The sequence below is a fragment of the Amblyomma mixtum genome, chromosome 3, assembly GCF_055824585.1.
Source record: "Amblyomma mixtum isolate Tamu chromosome 3, ASM5582458v1, whole genome shotgun sequence".
Classification (NCBI taxonomy): domain Eukaryota; kingdom Metazoa; phylum Arthropoda; class Arachnida; order Ixodida; family Ixodidae; genus Amblyomma; species Amblyomma mixtum.
The window spans coordinates 142425876-142446767 of NC_143014.1; the positions used below are offsets into that span (position 1 = coordinate 142425876).

The 20892-nt window shown below is 50.6% G+C and overlaps 1 protein-coding gene across 1 annotated transcript in view; it reads right to left on the minus strand.

Annotated features, from left to right (window-relative positions):
- The window catches only part of Cad88C (cadherin 88C), a 150567-nt gene that overhangs the window by 58919 nt on the left and 70756 nt on the right, over positions 1–20892 (minus strand). Inside the window, exon 2 of the mRNA XM_089581353.1 lies at positions 429–532. Coding sequence (XP_089437479.1) covers positions 429–501 — 73 coding nt within the window. The 5' untranslated portion in view covers positions 502–532. The remainder of the gene's footprint in view (positions 1–428; positions 533–20892) is intronic.

The window sequence follows — 20892 nt, forward strand, 5'->3', positions numbered from 1 at the left end:
CCGGCGACAATCTTAGTCCTGAGCTCTCGCAATCCATAGATTAGTGCAACACCATCCTCAAAGAGCGAAGAAGCCGTCCTTGGTAGGGTTCCACGTAGTACTTCCCGTTCACAGATATCGTAACTGATACGTTACCACAGCATGCCACAGTAAGTACAACAGAGATGCACTCCCGAACTAGATGGTGTAACAAAGACATCTACTATCAACAAAGTGCAATATTCAGACAGTACAAAGGGAAAGACTGCTTTCGTCTTTTCTTCCGGTCAGCCAAATCTTTGCTTAACGCTTAATGGTCCCATGCGCGAGGGACCACTTCGCGTCAGATTTTTTTTTTTTTTTCTATAGTTCACTTAGTCCAGGCGCATGCAGTCCTGGGCTGTGCGCGCGTAAAATGCGGGTCATCTGGGCTTCGGTGCCCAACTCACCTTGCGTGCTGACGATGCATGCGGCCAGGAATGCGACCAGCGGTGTTAACCTGGACCAGGCCCGTGTCGACATCGTGCCATGGCTCTCCGGCTTACGCCACGGCCTGCAAGGAACGTACACAACGGTTCTCCCTCAGAACGTTCTTCGCAGCGCCAGCCTTATGGTTGCCCTAATGGCGCGCCCCACCGTCCACGCGGGACGCTTGGTCACAAACGAACCATGCCCCTGGCTAATGATTTCCTGCCTTCGCGTTGCACGGCTCTGTCATCTTGGCATTCAGTAGCGCAAAACGACGGGGCCGTTCTGCGATATCCGCAGGTGGCCGACCTGCAGCCCCTGGAGCCCGAAAGCATCACCTTGCCTAAAGAGGTAGAAGAGACACATCACGCTGCAATAGTCCAGATAAAGTACTGATCTGCGAGAAAGAAAAAAAAAAGGCCTACACCTCCAAAGAAGAAATTCTGTAAAGGGACACTTGAATTTCGAGGAAATCCTTGGTTTGAGCGTGATATGTAAAAAGAAATGTTGCTAAAGTAGCCATATATAACGCATTGACAAGCCACAACAGCCATTCGCTCTTGTCGAAGTAGTACCACCGTTCTCATGTCGCTTCATCAGCCATGACCGGTAACGAGACTACAAACTGGTAGCGTTCAAGAAAATACAGACGCCGCGCTCGCTTGCATTGTTTATGAGAGCCGCGAGAACTACGCTGCGTCTTTTTTTATAAGCGGAACTACTTAGCCCCTAAGGTAAGGTTAATGGTGGCCGTAATCACACTGTCATTTATCATCACTAGTTATGTTGCCGGTGTCAAGCACCTCACGTGCCAGTAAAAGACACCTTAGGCACGGGAAAAAGTCCAGAGCAGCCAGCATCACCGATAGTAGCGCAGATTTATTGCATAAATGAAAACCTGATTACAATATGAACCCAAATTCACGCTAATATCTACAGAGTACAATATACGTACTTTTGGACTGGGCCTCAGCAATGTGAGTTGGTTGAACCGTACACCTGAAAACTGTTCGGAGTTATTTTTATAATTTGACGGCTTTGAACATTACCAATACGACTTCTATGCATCCAGTAATGAACTTTTTGAGGCTCAGCAAAGTTCTTGAAGACTATAATAGATTACGAATTAGGAGCGCTCCATATTAGAATTACACAACAATATTAACCACTGATAGCTTACTTAACCAGGGTAGCTAATAGCGCATATTAATCATCGTCCAGCCTTTTATTATCAATTATCATCTAATCGACAAACAAATCATCACAAACATGTTTTGCTACGGTCTCGATTCTCGTGATATCACCCTTTTTTCCCAACTTCAGAATAAAACATGGCTGACGCCAACCATGGCAGCGATACGATGTCACTTCGTGTTGTTATTGTCACTGACCTGGTGTTACTAAGGGTGTTCACCGCAGAACAGGTGGCCCTGCTTTGACTACTAGACTTGACACAACCAAAAGCACCGAAACAAAGGAAATCCTAGGGGAATAATATTTTACCTTTTTTATTTTTGGTGTTAAACAATAGGAAATTAGTAGAGTAATTGTTTCTGAAAGATAATTAATTAAAAAGAGTGTATATATATATATATATATAGCATACAAGGGAAATGGAATGAGGGGCCCGTTATACACATGACAGAAGCCCCTCTGGCTGTTATATATATATATATATATATATATATATATATATATATATATATATATATATATATATATCAAGAGTTATTTCTTGGCAGCTGGCTGACCAATGCAAGAGTATGGTCCTCCAGCCGAAACGTCGTGAATTGAATCCTGTTATGTTTTGTTTTTCAATTTCTGGTGAGTTTGCTATATATATATATATATATATATATATATATATATATATATATATATATATATATATATATATATATATATATATATATAAGGTAAAGTAACACACACACGCTCAGAAGGCAAACGTGTGTATGTATATGAACGCATACATACACACGTTGCCCTCCGAGCAGTCTACTTTGTTTTTGGCATATTCCTTCTTGCCAAGAGATGCCTATCCTGGTGTGTGCCCACGAGCATCGAGGGCCGCTTGACGACGCGGGCTATACGTGGCAAAATGGCTGTGAAAATGGCTGTCAAAATGGCTGCCAAATACCACCAGTCGTGTGCCGCGTTGTTTCTGAACGGCTACTTGCATCAGTGGGTCGTTTACGCTCGCTTACTTCCACTTTCTGCGCGGATTATGCCCGCGCTATTATTGGTTCGAAATTTAACGTTTGTGCAACTTCGCGAGTTCTTGAGGAATGAAAGTCTGCGTCGGCTTCTGCTGGCCCTTTTCCGGTTTCCATTCATTTTACTCCGCCGCTTACGCTGGAACGCGCATACGCGAAACGTCTTGGCTGGATAGAGATCTGTGTCATTCTTTATCGCGGAAGCAATTTAAAGGGAACGCTCGCAGTCGCGCTGGCCCATTTTACGCGGAAATGTGAATAATGAGAGCTGTTCGCTTTGATACAAAGGGCGTCGATGTTGGAAGCTGCGAGCACGCACCGCGCTCATAGAAAAAAAAAAACCACCTCAATTAACCGAAAACAAGGCTTCTTTAGAGGCCGCACACGAAAGTGTCTCGTGCCCTGCGAACGAACATTTCTGTGTCTGGTGTTTTACCGGAAGCAGAGTGTAGAAGCTGAGCAGCTATGGCTAAGCAAGCTTTCAGTTTACGGACGCATCTTGGACAAGCCTTCCGTTTTATGAAATTTTCCCACAGGAATGTGGTTGCAAAGAGAAGAAAAATAATAAGAACGCCGCAAGCGCTTAGATAGTGGTGCATTCAGAGCGCACATTAAGTACGTACACTGCGATGTGTGGCACATGAGGGAAGCGGAGCTTTAAATACATTAACGCTGATGCATTGAACGGGGAAGGATAACATCCTAGACACGTCGCTATCCGTGAAAAGTAAGCTGTTAGCCACTGCAGACGAGCAAAGCTTTTAAGTTGCAAAGTTTTCAGCAGAAGGTATAGTTCGTCAGAAGCAACGTCCAACGTCTTCGCAATAGCAAACGTCAAACCCAGAAATTCTGGACAAGCGCATTTTTCCCATAGGAAATAGTTTATGAACGCAATTTTTCATATCTCGTAACATTCTGCTATAGCAATCAATATATCCGCAGATCTTCCATCGGCAGGCTTGCATCTCTATTTTTTTTTTCTTGCTGTCAACGTTTTTGCTATCGCCAAAAATGTTTCCCATTAGTTTTCTATGGCAGTATTAACTACTCGATGCGAGCGATGAACACACGTGAAAAGAAAGATTTTGCTACGCATCGAAAAAATGGACCATTGCCTTCAGTATTTCCATAACAGTACCTGACAATATTCCCGCAATTAAAATTGACGCCCAGAAACCGTGGACTTGTAAGACAGAAATGCTGCGTAGCTTTGTGCAATAAGTAGTACCGCGCTCAAACTCTGGAAACTACAGCTGAACAAGAATGGCGCAGGTACGGCATCCAGGGGCTGGCGTTTGGACTATTGGACTGGCGTTTGGACTATTGGACTTAAATTCGTTACCAGCTCGAACAAGGCACCAGCGACATCCTCGTACATCAGTTCCTTTCGGCTTCCATCAACTTGTGCCCCAGTCCATTTGTCCTTTTTCGTCATTCACGTCCTGGGGCATCACCTGCTATTTATACTATACTTGAATTTTGCATTTGAACCCAGGATACGACTTCAGGAATCAAGCTGCTGTTCGCATTGTATTTTTGTGAGCTGAAATAAGTCTAAGGAATCCTTCGAAATAAAACATGACAGGAGACAGCACAATGATCAAGACGATGAGTAATTCAATGTGCAAAGGAAATCACACGCACTGACGATCGCTCGCTCACTCTTTCGCTCACTCGCTCACTGAGTCACACTCACGCGCTCACTTTCTAAATCGCTCACTAACAAAAACGCTTTTACTGGACGCACGCGTGTATTCACGCAGCAGTGCTACTGTGTAGAACATGGAGAAGCACGTTTCCATTTCATGGTTCCCCATGCGCAGCTGAGAATTCCACTTCTAAAAGGCATGGACAAGGCAAAGAATGAACATAGGACGCAGTCACAATTAAGGCACGTGTACAAAAAGCAAGAAAACAATTAAGAATCGTGTTTGTGCCGGCGTGTGTGTATACGGCGGGAGCGGAGGGGAGGGGGGCTACGTTGCAACAAGCTACCATTATCCCAGATCGCTTGCCTAGAAACAAAAAAAAAAAAATGATGCCGTTGCAAATATACATTCGCTGTTCAGGTGTGCAGTAAACGGGTGTGATGCCACGGAGAACGCTTCCCGGTGAGCGCCGAAGGGTCAGTTTACTAAGTAACACGTTCTCGTTTGCTTTTTCGACGAGCGCGCCTTGCCCGCAGTTTGTTCAGCGCGCGTCAATGAGGCTATCTGGCATGCCATCGCAGCGCGCGTGTACGCCGTTTTCTCGACTGGCCCGCAATCGGGCTAGTCGTGGTTGCCGCAATTGCCGGCTTCGCGGGCTTCCTCTAACGAGGTCGCTCTTAACCGCACCGCAGTGCCGACCGCGCGGGTGAGCAATGAGCGGCTGTAAGCGCGAGGAACGCCCAGACAAATTCGAGCCATACGAAGACGCTGCCTGAGTACGCGCTTGTGTACACGCTTGAGAGATCGGGGACCAGTCTTGCCTCATGAGCTCACATCGCGCACGCGTTAGTGAAAAAATAAAAGGAGCAAGAAAAAAAGAAGCGCGCCTCCAGAGCGCTTGTTCTTTGCTTTTTCACTCGTGTCGACCCCCACGTGACCCGAGCGGCCGAAAGTGGGGGCGGAATGCACGTGAACCCGAAGCGAGCATTCACGCCGCGTGGGGCGCAGTCCCTAAACGAAACTCGCCTATGCAGACATACACAGGCTCACACAGCCTGGCGCATCCATCGCGCGCGTACAAACAAGCGGCCGCCTATATGCTGGCCCGAATTTATTCTCTTAGCAGAGTCGTACACGCCGGCCGCGTTTGAACGTCTCGCATCTCTCTGCGCCACGACGCGGTGGGCTATTTGCACTGAGCAGCAGCAGCTCCCCCTCATCCCCTTAGAATAGCCACCGACGCCTGAGGCAGCTCGTTGTCCACACGCGAGCCCTGCCAGCTAGCCGCGCGTTCAGCCCGCGGTACGCGGCCGGCGTGCCACAAGACGCCACTCTTTTGTTTAGGTTTATTCTTGCGTAGAAGTCTTCCGCGTGGCCTGCCACATATACATGTGAGAGGCCATTGGAGTCCCTCTCGTTGTTGCCTCAAATAGCGCGCGAGGTCTTTTGTCTGCCACGCGGCACGCATCGCCTATCCAGGGGCAACAAATTGATTTATGCACGCCGGGGCAAACTGTCCCTTCACTCCTGACGGCACTGCGCCTCCTGCGAGTAGGGTTTCGGTAACGATGGTCTCGTCGTGGATCAGGACGACGGCGACCTGATTCGCTGGTGCGCGCAGGCCGTACGCATACACGGATATGAGGGTGCCAAAAGGTCCCCAATCGCGGTGCGTGCCGTTGTCACTTCCTCTTCGTGTGATTGTGCTCCGCTGCTTGCGTTTCGATCATTATCACTTCATGCAGAGGGTTGCGCAAGCGTCTTAAGCGACATATATCACGCACAGACCGTTCGGCAGCTTTCCCCAGCGTGCGCGTTTCGGCTACGGCCCGTGCGCGAGCATGCACCAAAGTCGAGCTACAGGCGACCATGCGTTTAATCGGTGCGTTGAATGGAAGGTTCGAAGGGAAGTGCACCGTGTGATTTTGTTCTTTTATTCCCGTGAGAGGCATGAAGCAATCCTCTTAAACGCCCTTGCGCTGATGTTATTTGTACACCTTCGCTGTGTATACCAAGGCAACACTAAAGTTTGTCGATGAAGCTTGTCGCCACGTCTTGCAGAAGCTTCAAGACGCGACACCGGGTTGAGGCCAACTGACCTAATAATGTTCCCTTGCATCTACCAGGCGCTCGGAAGCATTTCCGCAGGGCGTTTCCGCACCTATAGCCACTACTCTCTTCCATTCGCTCCCACTTTACACTTTCCGCCTGCCCCACCACAAGAAGACAGATGGCTCAGTTCCCCTTTGTTCACATGAATGCAGTTTCAGGAACTTATCCTGGGAATGTGCGCCATCCTCACAATCCGGCAGTAACGTGGTGTTACCTGGAGTTAGACATTTTCCATCCGGCCTCCAGCAGTGTGCTATTATGACTACAGCTGGTAACGCGCCGTCTGACCAGCCGAATGTACAAAAGAACGGTGCCGCGCTGCTAAAAAGCTTGCGATATCTGGTTTGGTGTATAGAGGTTTAACGTCCCAAAGCGGCTCAGGCTATGAGGGACGCCGTAGTGAAGGGCTCCGGAAATTTCAACCACCTGCGGTTCTTTAACGTGCACTGACATCGTACAATACATGGGCCTACAGCATTTCGCCTCCATCGAAATGCAACCACCGCGGCCGGGATCGAATCCGCGTCTTTCGGGTCAGCAGCCGAGCACCATAGCCACTGAACCACCACGGCGGCCCCTACAGGATCTTCCCGCGCTCCGCTGGACGCGGATGACTTCCCGGCGAAGGACACTTGGGGACAGCGACGGAAGAAATGGTGACCGTTTGGGGCAACAACGTGACGGGGCTATTACCCGTATCCGTTAGGAGCCGGCTTAACACGGACAGTTCCCCGTTGGTTTCAGTTGATGACCGCGGCGTCGCACGAGCCACATGTGTTTCTGAGACGAGAAAGCCGCCTGCACCACCGTTGCTACACTACAGAAGTTAGCAGCGTAATTGCTACTTCCTCACCCGTTCCCACCGTCTGATTCAGGCAGCGAGCGTCTTCGCTTGCTAGAACACTGCGGTGCAAGACCGTGCTTTGTTTCTTCTGCTGCAATGCTGTGCTGTTTTGATCGGCTACCGCCATGGGAGGGGTGTGCCCTGTGTTTGATTGGCCACAGCCTGAGAGATGGGCTGGACCTGAGGGGATTAAAGGAAGACGTCGATAGAGAAAAGACGCTCTGGGCCCTGGAAAAAAGGCTCATCCAGTCGCTCGTCACTATAAACCTGACCCTTTGCTCATGAAACCTTTTCAGTATGTAAACAAGTTTTCGTATAAGTGCCATTAAACCTTCTTGTTTTCATTTTCCCAACTTCAAAGCTTCAATCCTTCCTCAGGCCGAAGACTCGACGCGCTACCAAATGGAGCCCGGGTTCGAGCTAGCCTTAGTGCCACGGCAGTGCCGATTGACTCTTTAGGTGTGGTTTATTCTTAACTGCACCCATTCCCTGCTAGCGCGAAAGCTTAAAAACATGCCATCAACGAGGCAAGGGCCTTCATCGAGAACAAACCGCTAGCCGGCGATCAAACAGATAAAACTTGCGACAGCGTGCGTCCGCTATCTGTTTTATTTTTCTTATTTGTCTTTCGCCTCTTGATGCTTTTGTGGGTAGAGTTAATCAGATCGATACAGAGGGAGAGCTTAGACTAGAGCTATTAGCAGCCGGGCAGTGCCCTTTAAAGCCCCCGCACTCACACTGGCTCCGACCGGTCTGGAGATCGTGCTCGGACTCCCGCGCCCTTATCTTCCACGTTTGTTTAAGGCCCAGCTTTGAAGAAGATTGTTTTCGCACAGAGATCCGTTTACGATGGCAATGTATCCAACAGCACGTCCTCAGGCCCATCAATGATTGCAGAACTGCCTTGTCTAATGCGCGGAAATGGCGGAAAGGCGAAAAAGAGTAAGAAGGTGCCGTGAGAAGAGGGAACTTTCCCATGAAATTTACGCTGTGCACGTGAGGACCGAAAAGCAGGTAGCAGCGGAGAACGCGAGGTTTGTCATGTTCTTCCAAAGTTTGCCATACGAGAGCTCACATTTCGTGCCGTGTGCAGGAACGACCTAACGTCAGTGAAGATCTACTCCAGCGCAGCTATGAGCCACGAAATTATAACCTACACAACACACACTGCGCTTGTGTGTTGCGTCTTCGTTCCCCTGTGTAGGCCTCTTTTTGCTGCGCGCAGAATTTCACCATGAACCTGTACAACCTCTTCAAATCTTCGCTACTCTGGAAAGTGACACTTTTTCCCGACTGTTGGGAAATATGTCTCGTAATTATTTTTCTGGTGGAAACATTCTCTCCTCATTCAGGCGTTCCCTTAGTGTTTGTTGAGGAGTTAATTATTTAGCAACAACGCTTGCCGACTAAAGAAAAAGATTTGAACTTAAACTGAAGACAATTCAGCGAGCTGTGGAATAAAAAAAAAAAAATATAACGTTACGTTAAGACACAGGAAGGGAACAGCGTGGGTTAGGCAACAAACGTGATTTAGTGACATCCTAATCGAAATCAAAAAGAAATGTGCATGGGGCGGGCATGTAGTGCGAAAGCAACCGATGGTCGTCAAGGGAAACGGAGTGGATTCCAAGAGAAGGCAAGCGCAACAAAAGGCGGCAGAAAGTCAGTTGGTCGGATGAGATTACAAAGTTTGCGGGGATAAGATGGCCGCAGCTGGCACAGGACAAGGTTGATTGGGTAGGTATGGGGTAGTCTAGACCTTTATACTGCAGTAGACGTAGTTGGGCTGATGATGTTAATTAATCTTTCAGCTCAGTCTTTCACAAGCTGTCGATCCGTTGCCATCAAGCGCATCCGCTCCACAAGGAATCCCTGAACCACGAAATGTCACGCGTCACAAGGGCAATCAGTGCGTTCGATGTTTTTTATGCAGCGCAGCTGTCAGGGATACTCATCATACCGCCGCAATGTCCATGACTTGACGATTACCCCACATGTGCGGTATCTGATTGAACCGCGGAAAATGGGCAAAAGATAACTCGTGCCCGCACCCAATTCTCTACCGTATGTGTTTCGTCTGGCAAATAAAACAAAACGGCCATTTAATGTTTTCCTCGACTGAAAGGATCATTTAGTATGTTCTCTCGTTCATATGGCATTTACCTAGTATTTCAGTACCGCTGTTGCTTCAACTTTCACGTTATGACCCATCGAAGCTTCAGGAACCATAATTTTCAACCTCTGATTACTTTAACGTAGTCCCTATCACCCACCATCTTACGTTAATTTAGGCAGAATGCCATGACTGACCCCGTGCGATTTATTCTGCTGCTCTCTCAACTCCCATTTAATTATTCGTGACGCCCCTGAATTGAGGTGTATGTTGCGATGAATTCAGTCGGCTGAAATTCGCCGCAGCGGTTCTGTATACAGAAGCGCTGAGATGGAAGACTCTACGGTCAGGCTACATGGTGAAGAATACTTCACCACGTAGCCTGTGGTGAAGTATACTTCACCACGTAGCTTGACCGTAGAGAGTTCCAACTCACCCGCACAGGCGCCGAGCCGCGCTATACCATTTTCTAGTGGCCAGCTATATCGACTCTGCGAATCGCGTGAACACGCAATTTGCACCCTCATTCTCATCAGAGCGGTGCACAAAAAAAAGAAAAGAAAGGAAGAACGGCCGGCTTTCACAAGGCGTCGCCTAACTAATAAGCCGAATGCTCCCCCACCTCAAACTGTGCGCGCTAAAGATACATCCTTGTTCGCGCATCTTGTTTCCTTGTGTTCGGCCTTCTGCGCTGCATTTAGACATACGCTCGCCGACAGAGGCGCTTGCGAGTGAGGGGCGCCCTCCACTCCCCGAATGGCCCGTTTCCCTTGCGTGGATCCCAAGACCAAAAGCGTCTCTAACCAGCCCCTCTCGTGGGCTGTTATTTGCAAAGCAGAGCGATAGTATCGCCCTCTTGTACACTAGCGGGCATGCCGTGTAGTACATACAAGGCAGTATATCAATCGCTGTGCGGCGCTCGCTGCGCCGTTCCCTGCAGATACGTACAGCGTCAGACGTCCAGCGCGACTCCACGGGGATAAAGCAGATGCCACACACGATGCGCTCGAAGAAGCCGCGTCTATCGCCAGCGCGCGACACACCCTCCATCTAGCACGCTTGTCGTTCGCCGCTGAGTCAACCTGTTTTTGATGCGATCGCGGACTATCTGTCCGACTTTGTCCACAGTCGAAGCAAGGAGGTTAAACTTTACCTCTCCCAGCTATTAGGCTAAGACAAAGAAAATAATGCGCAGTAGAACTATACACATCACCTTTCAGAATCGACTGTCACATAGTCACATATGCCTGCATATGTGGCGGTCCTTTCGACTGCGTTATAGTCTGCAAGCAGTGCCGCAGGCACTTGATCTTTAGACTGAAGTAGCTGTGTAAACTCTAGAACTCCAATCTCTCGTTAAAGACTCCCTCTCCTCCCAGTCTCTATCTCTCTGCTTAGCACCCCCCTTAGCAAGCTTACGCGTGTTAGCGAGATGTCACCGTTCTGAGCGTTAGGCCAAACAAAGAAAGCAGAAAGAAACGTGAAGACTACGAATGCTTGAAGAACGAAATATAGGAAATCAATCCAGCTTCTGAAGCACTCCATGTTTCTCGACCAACAGACTGACACAAAAAATCAAAAAAATTTTTCTGCAGTTTGCTTTCGGGATTGTTTTTTTTTTTTTGTTCTCTCTCAACATGATAAACAAGACCACCCCTTGAGGCTACACAAAATCCAGTGGTTATTAATACGGCCGCCGCGGTGACTCAGTGGCTATGATGCTCGGCTGCTGTCCTGAAAGACGCGGGTTCGATCCCGGCCGTGGCGGTTGAATTTCTTTGGAGGAGAAATTCGAGGCCCGTGTACTGTGCGATGTCAGTGCACGTTAAAGAACCCCAGGTGGTCGAAATTTCCGGAGCACTCCACTACGGCGTCTCTCATAGCCTTAGTTGCTTTGGGACGTTAAACCCCATAAACCAAACCAAACCAGTGGTTATTAATACAAACTCGTACGTCTTTTGTTTGCGGCCTGTGAAGGAAAATACGGTCTACAGTTAGCTACGCAGAGAAAAGGCAGTGGATCTGCAGATTCAGTAGCAGTACTCTGCGAAATTGCAGAGTAATCCCCGTTAGAACTTTGGGTTTGGATTCAGTTTTACTAAGCACAGTACGTGTTTTATAATGGGCAGGGTCCGCATAAGGGTGTTTCAAAGGATATAAAACACCCAGGTGGCCATATGACTGTGCAGGCGTGTCTTAGCGGAGCGCTTATTTTGATACAGTGATTACCCGCGCTCAACTTATACACGCAAGGCGACTTCTGGGCTACGTCTTATCGTTCTCAATACTATATGCTGCATCGTTCAGTGGCCTCTTTTTTTGGAAGCACGAAAAATTTCGATGCGTTTAGCAAGCTGGCCACGCGGCCCTCCAATCGCACTGTTGTCTCGCGCTTCAAGGACCACTGCGTCAAAGATGAGCGATAAACCGGTGCTCACACTTCCGGCACAGACTACAATGCCGACACAGAAACGTATCTTACAGGGAACGATTTGCTAGCAAAGCGATGCCACGTCAGGCGAGCAGCGAAGGCAATCACAGCGCTCTTCGCAATGAGGCATTGGGAATAAGGCGATACAAAGGCGCCGACCGGTCCAGCTGAAGGAGTTCGGCAAGCGATTTTTGGAAAAGAATTTGCGCGTACATAACGAGCCCAATCGCGCAAAGAGATCGCATGAACGCGGAGCTCCAGATTTCGGCCCAGGCATTATTGGTAGTCCTTATACACCAGCTGGTGAAGCGATGTAGTCCGCGCCGGATGCAGAGGGCTTTCGCCGCCCGGAGATGTGCCTCTTTGGAAACCCCAAACAGGGCTTCGAAGCAGGAGCAGTCCTCTTTCCTGAACCCTTCCTTCTGCACTGCAATGCGGATAGCTTAGCGCCCCACTAAAAAGAAAAGAAAAACGCTCGAGCTTTAAGAACAACACGAAAGAGCAAGCAGCCTGATTCCTAAGCTTGTCAGACACGCTGCACGCTCTTCTCAAAGCGCACGCTTGACGGAATAATAACGCGCCGGACAGCGTAAATTATACGCTTCTCGTCATTGCTCTAATGTGGCTCCGCAAGAAAGAAATTGAAGCTGGGCTCCAGCGGCTGCTTTCGGGCTTGTTATTTTATCCTTTGCGTCTCTTTCACTTCCAGCTCCTTCCGCGAACAGCGGGCGACGGCTAAAACAAAGGACGGCTCGTGCCACTTTCATGCAGTCCCCGGAGATTCTTTCATTTTTTTCCCCCTCTCTCTCTCCCTGCCAGCGGTGCGGGGCGATCTATATGAAACGCGGTAGCAGGAAAAGAGAAGAGCGATCGTAGAGCTGGGCAGCTAGCAATCCAGATGGGCGGCGTGCGTGCGTGGGCGGCCCGGCGAGACGTGAGCGGAGCGCGCGATCGCGGCTTCGAGGGGCTCCTCGCTGCAACAGGGGCCTCGCGGGCCCCCACAGCGGTTCCCTTCTGCCGGCTTGACCGCTCACTCCGGTGCACGGCGCCCATGTGGAAGCTCTTCGATACGACAACGACGACGACTATATACGCGTGCACTGGGAGGGACGGCTGAGACACGTGACTTCGTCGCTCTGTTGCAGCACGCGAATAGTGAGCCTGAGTCAGCCCCGCTACTGTCTCTACGTTATTATTAGTGCCTTCCTCAAGTTTTTTTTTTCTATACTCTTCTATGCGCCGGACGCAACATATATGCAAACTTCGGCGTAGCGGCTCGAACATCTGAAATAATACTTTGCGCGTAGTTTAGCTGTCGTGGTTTTCAGGCTGGCTGCTGCGCCCAATAATGGTGTTAGCCGGAGCTCAATTCACTACAATTACTTCACCGTGATCACAAGCAGGCAGACTGACTGTTCCGTCCTTGCACTGCGGCAGAAATGGCGCACGCGTTGTTTCGCTGACCCATACGTGACCCATGTCGCTCTCTCTCACGCACACGCAAGCACGCACGCAAGCATGCTTACACGTGCGGTCTTTATATTTCCAGCACGGCCACGGCCCGCGGGCAACTTATACTCTTATTGGCCGCTACACTCTTACATGATATTTTCCTTGTTCTAATGCTCTTCAAAATGCAACTGTTATAGGTAAGGTAGCGCCCGAGAACGCAAGAGAACGGAGAAAGAAACGACGTTGGCATGTAGTCTGAAGGTGCCGTTGCGCTCATGTGCACATGCACAACAGCGTTATTGTGTACTTTTCACATTCCCTTCGCTCTCATAATTTGCGCGGCTTGTCGTCTGAAAGCTACACTGTGTGGTCTTCGAATTAACTGCGGCCACCCGTATGTGTCTTAATCGTGAGCTAAAATATCAGTTATACAAGTGGCCTTGTGTTTGTGCGCGCGTGTGTCTGTATGTGTGTGTGCGAGGAAAAGGGGGGGGGGGGGGGGGGGGGGGCGTATTCCAACAGTGTGAAACTTTAAAGTCTTGCTGTTTTCCTTCCACCTCCTATTCGTCTCCTTCGTCCTAGTTATCCTGTCCACTTGTAGGTACTAACTTCAGTGAGGGGTAGGGGGACTGAAGGGGCATGGGCGGCAGTTAACTCTTGGGGAAATGTTTTAAACCTCCTCCGTTTACTTGGTTGTTCACTGGCCATCGCCACCATGCACACGCCTCGAGAGGCACCAGAATTTTTTTTTTTTTTTTCTGCGATCACCTCTCGCGTGCCTAAGTCAGCGTGACCGACGGGCAACAACTCGCTTTACTGAGCGACAAGCGACAACGGCCTGCACCGCGGCAGCCGTGAAAGTGCAAGCCGAATGGTATAACGAGCGTCCGAATATAGGTCGGCTTCGAAAGTGTATACGAGGAACTCGCCAAAAACGAAACGGTCCCGACAGTATATAGCCCGTATACGAAAAAGCAGAAAGCAAACAAACGATATTGCGACGCCAAATCGGAGCACAATGCATCGGAGCGCGCCGTTCCTCGCAGACGTGCATTGTTCTCAAAAACAAAAGGCTTATTCTCCCACGACGCCCGTCGGGGGTCTGGCTGAGCGTCCTAGAGGACGGCGCGTACATATATACGGGAGCGAGCGTTGTGGGCCGCTTTCCCGTCTCCCAGCAGTACGTATGCTTGCTGCCGTCGACGGCATCGAGCTTTCCGCCGTCTCGTTCACAGCGCCGTTCCTGATCGTCGCCCGCGTATGCAGTAGCGCGCGCGTATACACAGAGGGGCTGAGACAGGCGCCTGGGCTACAGGACAGCCCGTCGTCAGTCCACGGTGGCGCGTCAAGGATAGCGGGCCACCCCCCACCGCGTTCAAAACGAACCAATGACCGCGCTGCCGTAGAACAAACGCATACGCACACACACGCACACACACGCACAGACAGGTGCGCATAGTACGCCATCGACTCGATGAAGGGACGCTTAGGCTACCTGCACGGCGGAAACGGTGGATTTCACCGCCGCCACCGTGGCGACCGCGCAGCTGAGTGCGCCATTAGAGAGGCTCGCATTATACGAACGCGCGGGGCGCCGATTCGGACAATTTCCACCGCGGTGAAAAAGCCAGCAGGCGAGAGACCGGCAGGCGAGGAAAGAGAAATTGCGGAAACAAAGCGATACTCCGCGCTAATCGCTCGGAAACGCGGGCGCGCGGCCCAGCTCGGAGTCACATTGCGCGCGCGAACCACTCGGGTGAAATTGGAAGCAGGAATGTGCGTTGGGAAAAGTCGGGCCTCCCGCCGGCTGTGGTGAGCGCGCGCAGTTCAGCACGCACGCACCTCGCTGCATAGGTAAACGACGGCTTTGTTCTTTCTCTCGGAGCAGAGGCGTTTGCTTTTGTTTCGTTTTCTTAACAGAGCGTAAGGCTGGCTCGATGTGGCGGTGTGTAGTACTACGAACCCTGCATGGTACCGCCACGGCCGAGGGAGAAAAGGCGGAAACAAGCAACGTCGATTACCCCGCCGAATACAATGAATGCATCCCCAGAGGCAGCCCCCGTGCGCTCGCGAGCGAAATAACAGGAGGCTGCATGGGGCTATAGCGTCGCGTCCTTCTCCACTCCACCCACACCCTAACCCCCTGTCCCCAACCTTCTGCAACGCGAAGGAAACGCGTCTGGGAAACGCGTGCCGCTGAGATTATCGGTGTGCTCGGCTCCTGCTATGCGCGCAGCAGAAGCGGCGCGCGCGTAGTAAAGTGTATACATTGTAGAATGAGCCTGACATCCAATGCTTCGAGACCTACCCTGGTGCTTGCTTTGGAGTAGCCGTAGCATTCCGCAGCGGGGAACACCTATAATCTGGACTCGAACGCGGATTATAGGTGCGCGCGTACTCATGATAGTGCCTCTCTTGGTCTTTATTCATGCGCGCTCTGCGCATCTCCGCTGGAGTGGAGGCGGAAATCCTGCACCGATATAAATAAATGCTCACGGAGAGAGGAAATGAGGATACTGCGTGTATACTTTGGACTGTCACACTATAAGCTCGCTGCAACATTGGCGTTTGCTTTTTTTTTTTATTTACTGCGGCACAAGCATGTACTGTTGGGATCCTATTCTCGGATAGCTAAAACAGTTTGGTGATGGTCGCTGTGGTGGCAAAGGTCTCGGACGTTTATAGAAAAGGGCACTTTGTCCATGGAAGACCGTTTGCGAGTTACCTCGCAGAGCAAATTGAAGGATTGCTCCCGAACAAGAGTGTCTCGCTGGTGAGAAGCACGCAGCGATACAACGAGTCTTCCTTCAAAATTCAAAATAATTTCAACAGTGCATGCTACACAAGGACACAAGATGAGGAAAACACACACACGAGCGCTGAATAACCAACTATTATGAATAACCAACTAGCCCGTTAGCTCACCCTGTTCAAAAATTCAAAATACGCCTGACACACGCAGTCATTGTTCCGACTTGAAAATGATCGACCTACTAGACCATCCTTGCTTTTCCAAAAGCGTCGGTCTGCATGCGGTTAAAAACAGGTAGACTTTCTTTAGCATCGGTTGCATACGTCTGATGCAAAGGCAAATAGCCACAAGACTTCGGCTCACCGTAGGCCACTGCAACCTCACGCACAAATTTCACACACGACGCCTCGTGATCGTCTCAACAACGAACAATTGTGGAAAGCCCATCGTTTTTATGGTTGTTGCTAGCAATAAGAGGTTTCCTTTTACCTGTCGCGAAGACGCCTTTGAATGCAGACTTTAAAAATTCTTGGCATGCATGAGTTTCTCCCATTGTTCCAAAGCGCATTCCATATGGGGCACATTGCCTTGTAATTGCTACCTGAGCCGCCTTCCGTAGTCCAGGAACCGTTTTTTTTTTTTTTTTCACACTGTTGAAATTTTCTTCAAACCGTGAAGCCAGTCATTAAATGAACTTACACGGCCCGACCATCGATGAAACAGCAGCACGCAGGACACTTCTGCGCCTAGAAACACGGACACTCATATTCATCCCGATTGCATACTTACATAGACCCGGCCTCCTTCTGTGGCGAGATCTCCAATCTCTATCATAAGGTCTGGGCCTGTGAAGCTAATCCCGAATTAGTGCGCATTTGTCAGCCAACGACCGAGGGGCCGCTCTGACCAGCTAGCAGCTCGAGGACTAAGTCCGGCTCCTCGACCGAGCAAGGACGGCAGCATCAGCCAATGCACTCCCGGGATATAAGATCCCTGACCACATCAGTCCATCGCTCCTAAATGTGTCAATAAAACATGTTCATCACCGCCACACTGTTAGCACTGCTAGTTCTATAATCGGTATCTGCTTCTGATAGCATGTTACTGCTTATATGAACGCAAAGGTATTTGTACATAACACCCTGATTAAGCGGATATTAATGGGAGCAAGAATGACATGTACTCCACGGATAAGAAACTGGCATAAACTGGCACATTGTTACGTCAAAATTCATTAGCCAATAATTACAACAGAGGCATGGGTGTTATTAAGATGAGTTTGAAGTAAAGAACAGTAATTCAGTTCGCGTGGTAAATTTAGTAGTCACGTGCAAAGGCCTGACTGATGGGGACATATTGTTAGGAAGGTCATTACTGCAAATGAGTACTAACAGCGGCGGTCCCGGTACCGAACCTCGCCGCGCACCAAAGAACCCAGACGATATCAGAAAATTGCATTAACCAAAAGGAACGCACTGAATTGTGTTAGTAGAAAGTAATCGATCCATTTTATTAAGGTTGATGTTAAGTGTACATATAGCTTCAAAAGAAAGAGGTGGCGGCAAATGTTATCGTACAAGGTGACGTCAATAAAAAAAAATTACAGCAGCGAACAGGTCGTAAGATAAGAAGACAAAAGTTGGGTTTCCGAAGAAAAACAATTTCTTAAACCACGTTCATACTCGGTAACAAAAAAGTCGTTGAACTAAAAAGCAAACCAAAGGTGACCAGGCTCAAATAAACGCGGTGCTTACTAAATAATGTGTTGCCGCCGAAGAATAAAACTGCTAATTGGATGGAAATGCCAGGCACAGAAATCAAGGGAACGGGACAATTTTGCGTCGCGGACGTCGCACGCGGAGCGGCTTCATTAAAAGCTGCCGCGGCAGTTGGGTCTCTGACTCCTGCAGCCCCTGTGGTAAACGCAAACATCCCTGATGGCCACTCTGATTGGTATGCAGAGGGTGCATGAATAAAAGCGGGCTAAAGGGGCTCACGCGAGACAGTGATTGGCATGGGCCGCGAAAGAGAGTGCCTGCGCCACGGCTCGGTACGAGGGGTGTTCCCTCTGCGACGCGGCGAGACGCAACCGCCAACACCGCCAGTTGTGCGCGCGCGGGAAGACGCGACCGCTGAGTCGCCGACCCTAATTTAGCTGTGATGAGGCGACGGTCATGCAAAATGCATGAGGCCAAATCGCGCAAGGGCACGCGGGTTCAGACGCTGCGACTGTTGCGTAACGAGGAACTGCGCTGGACGAGAATACGTGAACAGTCTCTAGTCGAAATCACCGCAGTGTCATTCGTGTTTTACTACGCGTTCAACGTGCGGCGATATCGCGAGTTGTATTGCCAGTTAGTTGCGATGGCTATGTAGCCATGATACAAGCTAGATCGTGAAGGGCAGAGCTGATGGTGGGGATCGTGACACACAAATCTCGACAACAGGACCACGCCTCAATTTATTTGGGTGCTTAAGATTGGCTCTCTACGCCCTCGTTCGAGAAGCACACGTTGCGCTAACTCGGTATGGCATGGCAGTACGCATTATGAGGACGAACGATGCCCGAAATCAACCAGATGCGGTATAGACGACTTTCTCTTTTGGGAATGGGTGAGCTGATTGCGTAAGGCGTCGCCTATACTGCTGCGGTGCGTTTGTTTCGCTGTACCCGAGCGGCCGATGCTTTTAAATGCCCTCCTCAAATTACAAAATTTGCAACCTGTGGCGCTTGAAAAGAGCGCCGCTTCCACCGCACGGAGATGCAGCCGTCGTCCAACGAGACGGTGAAGACGCGAATAAAAACAGCGGTCCACGCGCTCTACGACTTGGGACAGCGCCAGGCGCTGCTTGGGAAAATGGAAGTCGAGCCCGTTTCCGAGGGACCACCACATTCGAGCTCCGCGGATGAAAGGAGCATGGAGCGCACAATGCAACGGCGGCAGGCGGGTAGTGGTGGAGGGTTACTGGCATGGTTTCTCACACATGCCGCGTATTCGTGAGCCGCGCGCTGTGCTCCGGGAAGGGACCGCGGCCTCTTTTCCCTTCACGAGTAGCGCGGGTTACGTTTCGTTTCCGTCGCCTCGAGATTCGGCGCTTCCGACGGCATCCGGCGCCGCGCTGGGAAACAGCCAGCGGCGCCCTTGAACGCGCGAGGAGCAAGCCGTTCGCGCCGCGAGTGCTGCTCTCGGAAAGGTCAGCGCCGGGCGAGTTCTTTTGTCTATCGGCGTGCCGCACTCGTCATGCCAGGAACCGCTTTGTGCCCGGTCGCTAGCCTTTGTCTCTTCCTTCTCTCACTCACTCTCTCTCTCTCTTCCCGCCACTACTCTGCCTTCATTTTTTTTTTCCTCGCCGGAGCGTAAACGAGGCAAAACTCGCATACATTGGCAGGACGAGTTCATTCGAGTCACAGTTCCTGTGAAACAAAGGTGGGATGTGGACGCTCACTGAAGCAAACTGTTCGGGGTTGCATGTGTCCAACCCGTCAACACAGAGAAATGGCCGCAACATTTGCTGCCACGTTGTGGTGTACGTAACTCCAGCCGAGGCGCCACGAGGGTTTCGGTAAATGTCAACAGGCAAATTTTTTAAAAATCGAAACATTCCCCCGTGTTTCCCTTGGTTTCGACTAATGTTCGCTTGCTTGACAAGAGGCAAACAAAACAATTGTTTGTAGACGGTACCTACTGGGCATTCCCAACCACTTATATGTCGAGACAGCAAGCAGAGACCATGTCTGTCGGCACTAAAAATTAGTAAAAAGACTACGATTATCGTACTTCACTCGTTCTTCCATGACACGAAACGTAAACTTCATTTCAACATTTGTAAATATTTCCAACCTGCGAAGTCAGTGCATCCAATTTCGGCATGCATGACTTGGCGATAATTTGCAACCTTCGCCACATGAATCATGGAAGTACAGCGGCGTCTTTCTTTGCCTATTGTTTGAAAGTTGATATGCACTTTAACAAACGGAAGCTTTCCCCCGAGTCTGCCGACGTTCCGGCAAGGAGGCACAGGCGGGCGCAACACATACAGCTTCGACAAGGACACCTGTCTTCACCACTGCACCAACGAAGGCACCTCTTCAGCTGTGGTCTCCGGAGAAGCATGTCCCCCTCTTTCCGTCGTTCGCCGAAAAGCTGTTGCCGCAGAAACGGCCAGGAAATTATCAGTGCCCGTTACGTGGCCAAACGTTGCGGGACAATTACCTACGACTCAGTTCCGTGCAACTGATGACCTGCGCGGCTCGGCAGCTGGCCTCGACGGTCGCCAAAGGCCCCCGATTCGCCGCTGCGGCGCGTAGCACGTTCGAGGGAAGGAGGGAGGCTTGACGCCTTCGGCGGTCGTTCACTCCGCCCGCTGCGTCAGCCGTGCCAAACAAGCACGGCGCCCGTTGTGGGGCGGAGGACGTCGACGACGACTGACTGTCCCGCGCGCTCCCAGAGCCGTTCCGCAACGCCGGCTTCTCCAATCTCGCTCGATCCTTCATTTGCAAGCGGCCTCCGCCGACCGCGGCGCACGCGCGCGCTCCCGACTTGTCTCTCTCCAAGACGGACTCACGACGACAACGGTCCGCGCGGCAAGCGCTCCGTGTCGGCCCCGCTGGCAGCGTCATTGGCGATTGGCTTTTGTCCCCGCCGCGACCCACACAGCCCCTCAGCCGCTCCAGTTTTCCGAACGAGAAGCACCCATTCACAAAGGCTCGCTTGGCTCGCTGGCTTTCTTTCTGTTGCTTCCTGGCCGCAGAGGGCCGGCAGCACTCTTTAAAAGCGCCATTGAGTGTGCTGCTCCCGCGGGGGCAGCCGTCGTCGCCGTGACTGGTAGCAGATAAGGCGGAGATAGCCCCGTTCCAATGCCAAGTTCAAAGCTT